Source organism: Lycorma delicatula, chromosome 3 (assembly GCF_047948215.1).
Source record: "Lycorma delicatula isolate Av1 chromosome 3, ASM4794821v1, whole genome shotgun sequence".
Lineage (NCBI taxonomy): Eukaryota > Metazoa > Arthropoda > Insecta > Hemiptera > Fulgoridae > Lycorma > Lycorma delicatula.
Window position 1 is genome coordinate 114872585 of NC_134457.1, and position 14142 is coordinate 114886726.

General features: G+C 28.5%; 1 protein-coding gene across 6 annotated transcripts in view; it reads left to right on the forward strand.

Annotated features, from left to right (window-relative positions):
• The window catches only part of LOC142321911 (palmitoyltransferase ZDHHC13-like), a 260499-nt gene extending 249255 nt beyond the window's left edge, over positions 1 to 11244 (forward strand). For all 6 annotated transcript variants that reach the window (XM_075360422.1, XM_075360423.1, XM_075360421.1 and 3 more), the window contains 3 exons: positions 1624 to 1751; positions 4595 to 4821; positions 7962 to 11244. In XM_075360422.1, the coding sequence (XP_075216537.1) occupies positions 1624 to 1751; positions 4595 to 4821; positions 7962 to 8105 (499 nt within the window). In that variant the 3' untranslated portion in view covers positions 8106 to 11244. The remainder of the gene's footprint in view (positions 1 to 1623; positions 1752 to 4594; positions 4822 to 7961) is intronic.
• Positions 11245 to 14142: the final 2898 nt, after the last annotated feature.

Below are 14142 nucleotides of genomic sequence, written 5' to 3' on the forward strand. Positions count from 1 at the left end.
ATCTCTTGATCAACAATTACACTTTATTTCTTTTAATAAATTTTTAATTTATCGACAACAGTAAGTTGTATAAACTAGTGCGTCCAATCTTTGGTAAACTCTTGTCACAGTTTATCAGAGCCAGAAAATTTTTTTAAGGTTGTTATTTCATTTTGAAAAAAGAAATTATGTACAGTCAATCTTATTACATTTTTGTCAAATTCATCCCATTTTCCTAGCACAGGTTATTCACGTTTTCTATTTTTAACAGGAGTTAAAGTTTTCTATTTTAAACAGGAGTCACCTTTCCTTTCCTATTTACTTCAGTCCGTAATCTATTAATACTACTAACCGACACACCAGTTAATTCAGAAGCAAATTTCACTATTTCCTTTTTAATCAATGTAAGATTTTTCTCCAGCAGTTGATTGAATACGTTTAAAATTTTTTTTCACCACTTCGCGAATCTTTCCCTTTTCTATGCTTATTAAAAGACGTTCTTGAATTATCAGCCATATAGGCTGATAGCCTAGCCATATAGGCTGATAGACGGCTGAATTATCAGCCATATAGAGGCTTGATTAGCCTCTATAAGAGGCTTGATTAGCCTCTATAAGAGGCTTGATTAGCCTCTATAAGAGGCTTGATTAGCCTCTATAAGAGGCTAATCACATTATCAAATCTCATAATAATCAGTAATAATCGCAGAGTAAAAAGCCGCACAATACTCACACAATAACCGAATATACACACACACTCATGTGTACCAAAAAAAGTACTGAAACTCAGAACTACAATTAAAAGAAAATTAAAAATATCTAGTATGGAAAAAGAGAATATTTATTTATACCGCAGTTTTGAAGCTGGTGATAAACAGCGATGTTTGTTTATAAACATTCGGTAGTTACAACAGCTTGGCGCGTACATTAGTGTGCTGTAGATACACGCACTACCACACTCGCAGTTTGTTTATTTATTATCTCCTTAGAATGAACAGAGAATATATGTATTTTGTATGTAAATATGTATATGTATATTATTTTTGAGGGGGGTAATTTATGGTCAGTAGGTTACAGTAATTATCTTTCTTAAAGGAATTAATGATATATTTTTTTAATACTGATGTCATATTAAATTTTGAGTAGGTAGTGGTATAGTGGTATAGTGGTCTGCTTTATCGTGTTTATCGTTAGAATGGTAATTGCTATTAGTGTTGGTTGTTTTTTATTGTGATATTGTTTTTATGTATGCAGAGTTTATCAAATCATCTCTTATTTATAATCATCATTATCAATAGGTATTTGTTTCGGATAATTATTAAATTTTCTGCTTTATTTTGAACTTTTTATTTTTTAATGGTTATCGATCAAAACTTGCTGGTTTTATATGGGTAAAGGTGGTTTGAGTTCTTGTTTTTATTGTCTGCATGGCAAAGTTGTAGCTTCTTAATCTTTCACACAGAGAGTTCTAGGTTTAAATCCCAGTCTTAGTTTATTTGCATGTTAGAAAAATTCAACGTCAAATACAACGTCATCTGAACTGTAAATAATAATAGTGAACCTGTAATTACTTGAAAGAATAACGAATAATAAAGATATTTATTTTATTTGGTAAAAAGTTTTGATGAATAATGAAATTTTTCAGTTATGGTTGTACTGCTCTTCATTATGCTGTAGACAACTCACAGAAGGAATTAATTAATTTTGCACTGGAATGTAGAGCTAATATAGAAGAAAGAGATAATAATGGATGGACACCACTTTTACGTGGAGGTACTCACTACTTTTTCATTTCAAAGCAGATAAAGTAATTACAATAAAAAGACCCTTAAAACTTTGGTCATTTTTTTTCATGGAATCATTATACAATTTTTTAATAAAACAATTTGGCTGTAAGTATATAAAAAATATTATGATATGATGATGATAATGAATAATGTTATAATAATCATTCATTATATTAGAGATATTTTATTCAAACTAAATGACGCACTTAATATTGAATGTAGTCACAATCATGTATTTATTTATTCTAAACATGACAATTTACAACAGGTGTTCTGCAACTGGCTTAGAGTTTCTAAACTCTTACATATCACACTATAACTGCATTTGCGTTTGGTTGGCAACCTAGAGAATATTTATTGATCAATACACAGTGTGCATATGTTTGGTATGTGTGTGCATGCGCGTGCGCGCAGGTATAATATCTGAATATAATTTTTCACCTCAAAAGTAATAATCATACGCTGTGACAATATCCTTCCCTTTTTTATAGATCTAATTTTGCAAAATTATTTTTTAAACAACTGAAATTACAAAAATGAAGATCAAAATAATTTCCATATGCCAAAATTCAGATGCAAATATTTGAGACCATTTCTATCAGAAATTCACACTGCTCTGCCTCCTTCTTGTGCAGTGGCACAGAAGGAGGGCATCTATTCAATAACATTAAGAGTAATAAAGGATGTCAAAATGTACTGTGTACAGTAAGTAGAGAAAACCAAAAAACGTTGCTGTTATATTTATTCTCAACTAAACTGCATAATTACCTCACATAATTACATAACAATAATGTGTAGTACACATATGATCCTAGTATATAGGCTGATAAATGAGAAGACTAAGCCTGATGAATGAACGCAGAAAAAAAAAAATGCAAAAGTTAATGGAGGCACAAAGATTGCATTGACATATGAAATAAAATTAATAAGGAATATTTAGTAGCAAAGGAAGAATGGTTGAAGGAGGAGAGCTGAAATGAGGTAGTGAAAAGCATGATTATGTGTAAGGAATTTGTAGCACAGAAAAAAAAAGCTGACAATAAAGTTGTTATAATTCCTGGAAATGGTTATTTATTCTTGGAAAAATGATATATGAAAAAAATTTTTTAAATTAAAAAAAAATTATATTTTTACCTCTTTCTTCTGTCCACTCCCAAAATCACTTCCCAAGAAAATTTGTTGATTTGTCTACATTTACTAAATTAAAAGAAACTAAATGAAATTCCACTGAAAAAAGTTGCCTAATTTTTTTTTTTGGAGTGGGGGTGAATTATGATGAAATTTTATTATTAAAAGTTTAAAAAGCTAAAAAGTTTTAAAAATCAAAAAAATCCATATTTTTAAACTTGATTGGCTCTCCCACCCCTAATATTGCCCTACTACTTTGCTTAGAAAGATATAAAAAGATTCTGGTTAAAAATATTCAGAAATAAAAAGATAGCTTTTTGATTTATGGGAAGGGGTAGAATTTTTTTTAAAAATGGTATGATACGCATGTATGCAAGTACTGAAGTTAATATAAAATGGTGTACATTTGCAAAGTTTTAAGAACATTGACTCCAAAGAAACTATCTACTCCACTGGAGATATTGACCCCAAACTTTTAACTACAAATCGTCCAATATTCTCAAGTCTCTGTGCCAAATTTCATCAAAATTGGTTCATCCAATCAAGTTATTAAGTTTCAATCACCAACACACATGCTTAAATACATAAATCCCCCAAATTTTTTTTTGGGGTTGTGGATCATGAAACATTTAAATGCAAAAAACCCAAACCCTATTTTTTGACTGATTAATATATTTTACTATTTACAGTGTAGCTGTAGAGCTATGATGCCACAAATGCAAATATGGAGAAAACTTTGGCTGTATCAGTATCAAAAGTGTGAATGGAAAACCTTTATTGGATATAGAAGAAAGAGCTTCTCATTAAAATATGTATATAAATTCACATCTGAGGTCATAAAATAATTAAGTAAATAAATAAATCTTAAGTACTAGCATATATAAAAAGAAGTAATCAAACTACTTGGTTGAGAAATAAAATGGTTTACCTAAAAGAAAAAATCTCTATACTATGAGGCATCAGAAATTGTTTTGAATTCCAATTTTGATTTATAAAAAACTCTTTCAGTCTTCTAGAATAAAATAGATACAATTAATCATTAAAATTTAAAATTAACAATGCATACAAATTATTTTTGAGACATTCAAAAACGGTTTTGTTATAATTTTTAAACATTTTTGATCAAATATGTAAATTCAGAAATCTGTTTTAAATGACAGGCATAGCATCATATTTTCTATAAATGCATTAAAAGTATTCTGCAAACATAGCAAGCAGCAGTAGAATGACCTTCAATACATAACTCACCAATTTACACTTTTTATCCATGATTGATTCTTCCTTCAGAAAATGGAACAGATCTTCTCTTGTTTTTATTCATAAATGTAAGAACATTTATAAGAACTTACATGTACTCATTTATATATGTTTAACTACTAGATGACACCCAAATACAGTTAATTTTATTTTTTTTCAATGAGAAAGGGTAATTTCTTTACATTAACAGTATAGCATATGATGAATTTACTTGATTTTTCTTATACACTTACGGTTAAAAATTAAACTTTCTGATTGTTTTTATATCTTATTAGATTAAGACAATGACCGTATTTCAAACCATACAGAAAATTCACTTTACTACTGTTTGATCAAAAGAAGTATAGAAATTTATAATTGCAGAAATGCTCTTTTGAATGTAGAAAAGAAAAATCCATTTAATTGCAAATTAATGATCTGTGATTATCTCTCATAAATTTTCAGTATATCTTGGTAGTGAAACATCAGCTTTATCAGAGTTGATACAGAAAGGAGCATGTGTAAATGTTTGTGATGTTCGTGGTCAGACACCTTTAATGCAAGCAGTGCTTACCAATAATGGAGATAGTATATCAGTAATTAAGCTTCTCTTATCAGCAGGTGCAGAAATAAAAGTTTTTAATAAATATAACAATACTGCTCTCCTGATGGCTAATGCACATCATGATTATGTATGTTAAATAATATATTATATTAAATATAATATATATTACTTAAATATATTACTTTATATATTATATTAAATAATTATTAACATTTAAGCATTACTAACTATTCACAATGTTTAATTGTATTCACACTCATACTTCAATTATAATTTTGAAGTAAATTTAGAAAAAATTCCAGCCAATTATTGAGTATTGTAAGTTTTCGGTAACAGACTTTAGACTAAAACTGCTGCCATGGTTACAGCCTTGTGTAAAGTAATTGAAGCATGATTAATTTTACAATATAAATGTATTATTTCTCTATGGTGGCAAAACAAAAGAAATAGCTTTATAAAAGGTTTTTAGTTGTTACTAAGTCCTCTTTTAGCTTTAATTAACATTTTAATATTATTAGGCATCAACTTAACCAATCATTTACACTTTTCCCTGAATCTCTGCATCATGAAACTAGACTCATTTAAGTTGTGAAATCATCTCTCTTAATGTGTGCAATACTTTTTTTGAACTTGGACTTTCAAATGAATCACAAGTTTTCAGTGGTATTCATATCATGGTTCCCAGATCAGTTGAATACTTTTATCCCTTTGTCCTGAAAAACTTTTGTTACCTTCTTTTTAAGTGATATTGTCCAATTTCTTATGTCATATTTCAAAATATGACAGGTTCAGCAGGCTTAAGTTGTGTAAAATATTTTTCACTGTTCATCATTCCTTCACAGAGCAGAAGTGATCCCACCCATAAACTATCCTAAAGTATTTTTTTAAGAAAATACTTCATGGTTTGTTGGATATGTTTTGGAATTATCTTTCTCCATCAGTTCTTGTATACGAGATGTGTGAGAAAAGTAATGAGACTGACTTTTTACTTACCAAAGTTTTTATTTTTTCAAACAACAATATTATCCCCTTCCCCTTCCCTAGTAGTTCCCTTGGGCAGCTATACACCAGTGGAGTCATTGTTCCCACTCCTGGTAACAGTGCTGGAAGGCTTTAACTGGTAGGGCTTTTAACTGGTCGGTCACAGTCTTTTGGATGTTCTCCAGAGTTCCAAAATGACGTCCTTTTAAGACATGTTTCAATTTCGGGAAAAGGAAAAAGTCACAAGGACTCAAATCAGGCGAATAGGGGGGTTGAGGAACCGTAGGAATGCGTTTTGAGGTCAAAAATTCCCTGATGGAAATGGCTGTGTGACACGGGGCATTGTCATGATGAAGCATCCACTTGTCTCCAATGTCTGGTCTCACGCGAACCACTCTTTTCCTGAGCCTTTCAAGGACACCTTTGTAAAACACTTGGTTGACAGTTTGTCCTGGAGGAACAAATTCTTTATGCACAATACTCCTACTGTCAAACAAGAAAATCAGCATGGTTTTGATGTTTGATTTGCTCATTCGTCATTTTTTCAGTCGAGGAGATGACGGAGTGTGCCACTCTCCGCTTTGCCGCTTTGTTTCAGGATCGTACCCAAATATCCAGGATTCGTCACCTGTAATCACATGATTGAAGAATTCTTGGTCATTGTCAATCCTCTGAAGAAGATCAACACACACATTTCTTTGATTGTCCTTCTGTTCCATTGTGAGGTTTTTCGGCACCAATTTCGCATGTCCAAATTGTCAGTCAAAATTTGATGTACAATGAAAGTGTTTAAATTTAACTGTTCACTCATCATTCTTATTGTTAAATGATGGTCTGATCTCTCACAAGAACCCTCACATGCTCAACGTTTTCACCAGATTTTGAAGTTGAAGGTCTCCCTGAGTGAGATTGATCTTCAATGAGTTCTCGGCCTTCCAAAAATGATTTGTGCCAGCGGAAAACTTGTGTTCTTGATAAGCAATGTTCCCCATAAGCCTGTTTCAACTTTTCAAAAGTCTCACTCGCGGATTCCCCAAGTTTAACACAAAACTTGATTGCATAACGTTGCTCTAAATTCTGATGCTCTATATTCGTAAAACACAACTTCACTGATGGCGCTGTCAAAAATAATGTGTTGGTTGAACAGAGTTGAAACTCGTACTGAGTATGTGGAAGGAATGAACAAACTTGTGCTGCTACTCGCTTTGAAACATCATTTAAAGATGGAGATCTTAATTTAATTCCTAGTTCCTCACAAGCTGTACAAGTGTCTTTGGCAGGGCAGCCACAACTTAGTAAAAAATCTTTCCTGAACTAATCCTAGTAAAACTGATGTTTTACTAAGTCAGCCAATTCAGGATATTTAACTATAAAAAGGTCATGCATTTATCTAAAGGTTAAGCCTTCAGGTAAGTAGGAGATCATCAAATTGGAAGTGTCAACTTTGGTCTCAGGCATCCTGCAGTCCAAGACGGAGGAGGTTGTAGCTTGGGGGCTGGACTGAATGTGATCGGTGGCAATTGGTGCCATCCGTTTAGGATTAGATCCAGGTTAATTATAATTGTAGTGATAGTGATTTGTATTTAATGTAATGTGGGAATTGTGGCCCATGGTTTAGCGGTTATCCTGTGTGACGGGAAGGTGACTTTAGATATGCATTTATTTCTTGTTCTATTACAAATTATGTGTTATTCTTGTATTTGGTATTTGATAAATTGTGGTTTTATTGTGTATTATTCGGTTAATACTGTTGTATTAACCGAATAATGAATAAATAATAAATTTGTAAAAAAAAACCATATACAAGGAGAGACTTCAAAAAGTAAGGAAGTCAGGATGAAGCGTGGCATTGTCTAGTGCCAGGCAGACAGCCTCCTTGCCTAGGATATCCTGACTTGCCTTCACATAAGAGCGGGAGAGTCACTCAGACTGGGACCCATGACAATTGAGAGCAATTCAGTTAATGCCAAATGTTCCTAGGATGTTTAAATAAAAAAATAAAATAAAATAAATGTTAGTATGGTACGAAATACTGCTTACTACCAATAAGTATTATTGATTGTCATATGATGTGTGTTTATTATACTAATCATTATTCAATATTTATACATTTATTAAAACTTCTCTGCATTACTTGAGCAACTACTCCTTAATAGATATACTAATAAATAAGGTTTTCTTTCATTTCTGATAAGTTAGTGTTTTTTGTGAATTTAGCACACATCAGTATAGAATAATTTACTAATATAATAAATTCATGTTATTATTAAAATCTGTAATTTTCAGGTTGTTGTAGAGGAACTGATAACATCATTACAAATTGATAAGGATGGCTTTGAAAATGAAATTTTGAGTAAAATTATTGGTAATGGTAAAAATTGTGAGGTTGCTACTGCTCTTACAGAACCGATACAAGTCATTAAAGAGTAAACTTTAATTTTAAATTATTTAAGTGAGCTGAGTTTATGACTTTTATGTGTAATACATAAATTTGTAATTTATCATTAATATCTTTGTATGAATATCCATTTTCTATGTATATATATATATATAGATTTTGCAAATTGATTCTAATATGATTAGTGCTCGTGAAGATTCTGCAAATGTGTAAGTGAATGCATATCCAATTTACCTGGGTAACTCTTAATACTTAAAGGTTTTTTTAAATCTATAAAAATAATTCACCTTGTTTAAAATATACTAGCAATTTTGTATGACTCAATCGATTATGTTAGTGTTCATTATTTCTGCCCCTGATATTAATTATGTTTTTTTATTTTCTTTCACTTTTTATGTAACACAATCCAAAATATAAAAATGTAAATTGCATTATTATTCTATTTAGTTTTACAATGGCTTAGATTCAAGTAGTTTATCTTTCAGAAATTGTGCCTGATGGTTTATAAGATTTTGGTTAATTTTTTACCAGAAAGTAGGCTTTCCATTTTATTATCGCATTGAAGAAGTTTTTAATTTAAATAGTTCTAGGTTGATCACTTATGACTCTAGTAATAATGAATCTGTGATATTTGAAAATTTATAATTTTTAGGTTGTTGGTTTTAATAAACTCATTAGCTAAAGAGCCGAATCAAAAATTGATTTCAATCACTTTGAAAGACATTTTTGGCCTTATGCTGCCTATTTCATCTTTGAGCTCTTCAATCCCTTATATTTTAGGTATTTGTTTTTCTATTGATCCAAAACATCTCAGAATTTGTATAAGTGTGGCTAGAAATTAAATATTTTAATTTTTCTGTTTCAATGTATGTTTTGGCAATTTAGTTCAATGCTGCTATCAAGGTCATCTAACTTTTATTCTGGGGTATGCTAAAAAAAAAAAAAAAAATTATGTAAAGTGGCACTAGGACATAGGTAAAAAATTATTTGGTCATATGACAGTTTCTAGGCTGTTGGTCTTGGTATTAGCTATAAAAAAATATTACACTTTGTGCAGCTTGTATTCTTTAACTTTCCCACTTCTCAATTAATTGTTAATGTTTGCCTTTTAAGAAATAGGATGTAATCATGAAAGTTACTTTTAAAATCTAATTAAACAAATTGCCTAAATAATCATAGGTTAACCCATCTATTACTGGTAATAATTTTATAAAATTTAGTTAAAATATTTCTCTAAAATTATTTTAATGAATTCTGTATCATTTAGTGTTTGTTTTCTGTAAATCTTCTTTTGTTCTAAGCTTAATAAATAAATGTAAGCTTTATTTAGGTACTTTAGTCTTCTATTCAGATCTTCAGTTCACACCCATTTTTAAAAGATTCAGCTGATTTATGTAAGCAATAAGATCAACATTGATGATATTTTTGTGTCTATTGAATGGTTCATATTATTATTTTATTTTTGCTAAACCATGAGATAATCATAGTTGTGCAGCTATTTCAATGCTTCAGTTTTCAAATAAGAAGATTTGAAAACTGAAATGTTCATCAGATAGTTTGCGATACTTTCAGCTCACTTTTTTACTAAATAACAATAAAAGTAGAACAAAGATTTAATAGACCAGAGGAGGTAGGAAATATGGAACAAATCTAATGATAAAATGAAAACTTTATGAAAAAATAATGATGTGGAATGAAGGATATATTACAAAGAATTATTTTCATAAGTTTAAAACAGAGAATTTAGTCTACTAATTTAAAACTCTTTTTAATACAATTTAAGATTTAAAAATAACTTTTTAAAATAATTTTATTTACGTGAAATTAGAATGAAAATTACACTACCTACCTTCTTTTTTAAGATTATTTTGGATTTAAATAAATGCCATGTAACATTTTTCAAATATAATAGAAATTTTGTGTTATTCCTTTAAATTTACAAAATAGTAGCCGAACTATGTGACTATATCATCCAAACTGTACTTTCTAAACATTCAGAAAACAAGCAAATTTAATGGAATTTGATAACTTTCAAAGTTGATCAAATATTGATTTTGAATTCAAAATATTAATCTTAGGTGATTAAAATGAATTCAGTCTTTGAAAGTGATGTCCATAATTCTATTTTTCAAGTTGATTGGATGATAAAATTTTTCATATTCATTACACAGTGGGTATTCAAAAACTACTAACATTGAACTAGAGGTAACAATGTCTAAAGGTTCAAAATGAGGTTCACTCTTACTTACATATATGAGGAAACATAAATTTCAACTTATTCTATGTAATATCTGCAATTCTCAAGTTCTAACAACTGAAAGTTTGCATGACCTTTCATTTAGATTTGAAACATTTGCTAAAATATATTTTAAAAAATACAATCCTCCCAGAAGTAAAATATGTCTCCTATTTGCTTAACAATGTGAGAGAAGAAACTTTGCATTCTGAGCTGGTCAAATTGTTATTTTTTGTTTAAAATACAAATTTATTATGTACTACATCTACATTATAAAAGATCATACACCACTTAGATCATCTCATAAATGGTAGATTTGTAATTCCATTTATAACAAAGAACTAGTTAAACATTTATAAGGATTTGTTTTTTGAGGAACAACTTTGGGAAGGAAAACTCAGATCAGAGCAGTATTAAGCAGCAGAAAACTAAGGAACATAAAAGATAAGTAGTTCATAATGATAGGTAAAAAAAAAATATATATATCAACTTTTCCAACATATGCATAATGGCAAAAAATGTGAACTGAGGATCATATAAAAATTCATAAATAAATGTGAAGGTGTGTGTATGTCTATTCAAGAGCAAAGCATCACAATTTAAGTCAATAAAATTTTAAAATCTGTTCTGTTTCTAAAAATGTAAAATGTGAAATGATGAATGCAGTTGAATCTCACTAGTTATATTTAATCAAACACACCTAATCATTTATTAATAATCTTTTCATTTATGATAGACATTTTTTTCAAAATAGTTACAAATATTCTGAATGCAACTGGAATTGTGAAAAACAAATCTGTAAAAACAAATTATTAAATTATTCATTTTGCTGAGATTTACTAGAGAAGATAGTAATATATCTACTGAGAAAATGAAAAGATATTTTTTCTCTTTATTAGTGATAATTTTGTTTATTCAGATTAAACATTTTTAGGCTTATAGCTTATGTATTTTTTCTCTCTTAGAAATTAATACTTTATTTTCATAATAAAACTTATGTGTAGGATATTGTTATTTAGTCTTATAACTTGTAATTGCATGAATAAAGCTAGAGTTCAATGCAATATATATGTTTTACTATTCTTTAAATAAAATAAATAATTTCCTCAGTTGTGTTTGTTTACTGCAGCAAGGCAGAAGTGATAATTATCACATAAATAATGACTGAAATAGTGTAGGCTAAAAGCAGTTAGTCTACATTTGTTCAGATATAGTCTTAACCCATCAATGTGGATGGAAATAAGTGTAAAATTTTAAATGATTCTTCTTGCACATTTAGCATATGACACTACTAGGACTTGATATAGCTAGAAGTGATCACATATTCTTGCAAATATAGCATATATACAGAGTTACAAAATGGCGACCATGTATATTTTTGCTAAAATATAAAATCTTTTATTTTGAACAAAATGACGATTTTATTTTTTAAAAACGATTAAGAAGTAGCTGAATTATGTCAGAAAACCAATGTAATTTTGTGACTGTTTTCATGTCCTCTACTTTACATTCAATTCGGTTAAATATTAATTGTTTTTATTCATTGTTAATTCTAGTACTGTAAATTAGTATCAAGTTAAGTAATAATTTTTTCACAATAATAATAGACCAAATAATTAAAAAAATAAAACAGCTATCTGTGATAATCTTATGTGAATTGTTGTAGAACGTTAATATACTTTTTTTTTTAAATAAAGTTTACAATTGTTAAAAGTTATAAGAAATATTCAAAGTGTCCACCATTAGAAATTACACAAGTCTCCAGTCTTTTTCTGAGAGATTCTGTTAACCATTCAAAAACCAGCTAAAAGGTTTCTCCTTTGATTCAAAGATTACTTTCTTTTTTCATAAGTAGGAAATGTGGAATTAAATTAAAAGCTTTATTGATATTTTAAAAGGTATTTAAGGAAAATGTTTTTCTTATTTATGTTATTTTAAATTTTGAGATATAGAATTTTCATAAATCATGCTAAAGGTTAGTTGATGTATGTTTTGCAAGGGAAATAGTCATTTTTAATTTTATTAAATTAAGTCATTTTATTTGGGGGAAAAAAAAAATTAAATATGCTTTTAAAAAATCTAAAAAATGGATTACCCACTAAACATAAACAGAAGATAATTATTTTGTTTTCAACAAAATAATATGTATAACGATGGCTATTTTCTCAAGACCACAATGAAAAGAATGAGGCATGACTGAGGTTGTATTTTGCACCTTAACTTTATTCATCCAAAGAGATTTACTAGATATTGTATATTGAAGCTATCATTCTATTTTACATCAAAACCTTTGTCATATTTAAAGAATTTATGTAGATATTGAATATGTAAGCATGCCCCATGCTTTTCATTGTGGTCTTGTGAAAATGGGCAACTTTATACATATTATTTTGTTGAAAACAAAATTATCTTCTATTTATGTTTACTAGGTAATCAATTTTTTAGATTGTTTTTAAAAGCATGTTTTTAAACATTTTTTTATTTTTTTGTTTTTATTTAAGAACGATATCATTAATATTTTGTTAACTTGAAAATGCATACATAACTTTCTAATCGAGCCTCGCTCTCTTCAATTAACTCTGCTGCATGAATTTGTGAATAACGCTGATGCCTAAGTGTTAATCAAACCTCTCGTTCTTCAGATGTTTCGTTCTCTTTCTGAACTAACATTACACTGTTGACTTATTTCTATTGAACAAAACTACGATTGACACTGGTCTTGTGAATGTATAAATGTAATATGTTTAGGTTTGCATAAACATAAATACATTACAGGGGCATAAAACTGGGATTGTTACTGATATTTGGGGGTTTTTTAAAACATGTTTTTAAAATGTTTTTTATTTATTAAATAATTTATCTTTTTACATATTAAATAATTAAATTAATTACATTTAAATTTTACATATTATATAATTACAATGTTTTTAGTATAATTTCATTAAAACTAACAAATAGAATTCCTTAGTAAGTTAGAAATATTTCATTAGTAAAAGATTCATTGTTTAAATTTGTTGAGGAGAAATTTTATCATCTATGATTTCTTTAAAAACCAAGGTGTCATTAATATAAACTGAATATTTGTTTCTTATACATAAAATTCAATTTTTTATTTTCTTGGAATCTTTGAGAAACAATTTATTGAACCATCAACAAAAATTATTCAAGGTGAATTGTTTACTTAGTATAGGATCAGTATTTTGCTGGTTGGAATTATTAAAATTAATATAAAATCAACTACAGTAGCAGAAATGGTAACAGAAGTAATGTTTGTGTAATTTCTGTAAAGTTGTTTTAGTAGTTTTACTATAAGTTACATTTTCTTGCTTAATAATATTCCCATCAAATTTCTTTATTACTGGAATTACAATTTAAATAATCATTAAACTTTTGATACCAAGAAAAACTTTTGAATATTAATTTGTAACTTTTCAATTAATTTTGCAAGTCAATAGAAAAATTAGTTCCTTAGATTGCAGCTGAATTTCTTTAGTAATCTATGCATTTTCTTTTTGAACTTAAAATATTTCTTTTTCACCTCAGCGTAAACTAAAAAGAAGACCTATAGCATAGTTTAAACAAAATTATCTCATTTTTCACAAAGGTAATGTTATTCATTTCCCAGCAGTTTCGGTTACTAAGATTATTAATTTTTTAATAACTTAATAATTAATAATTTTTGTTATTGATAGTTCTTTTAGAGGAGTTCAAGATATCATAATGAGGTTTACTACTGCCTAACTATATGACAATAAGCACTAATAATATACTAACAAAAAAAAAGGAAAAATAAATATACAGGTGAAAAAAGTAACAAAAATTACTGCATTTAT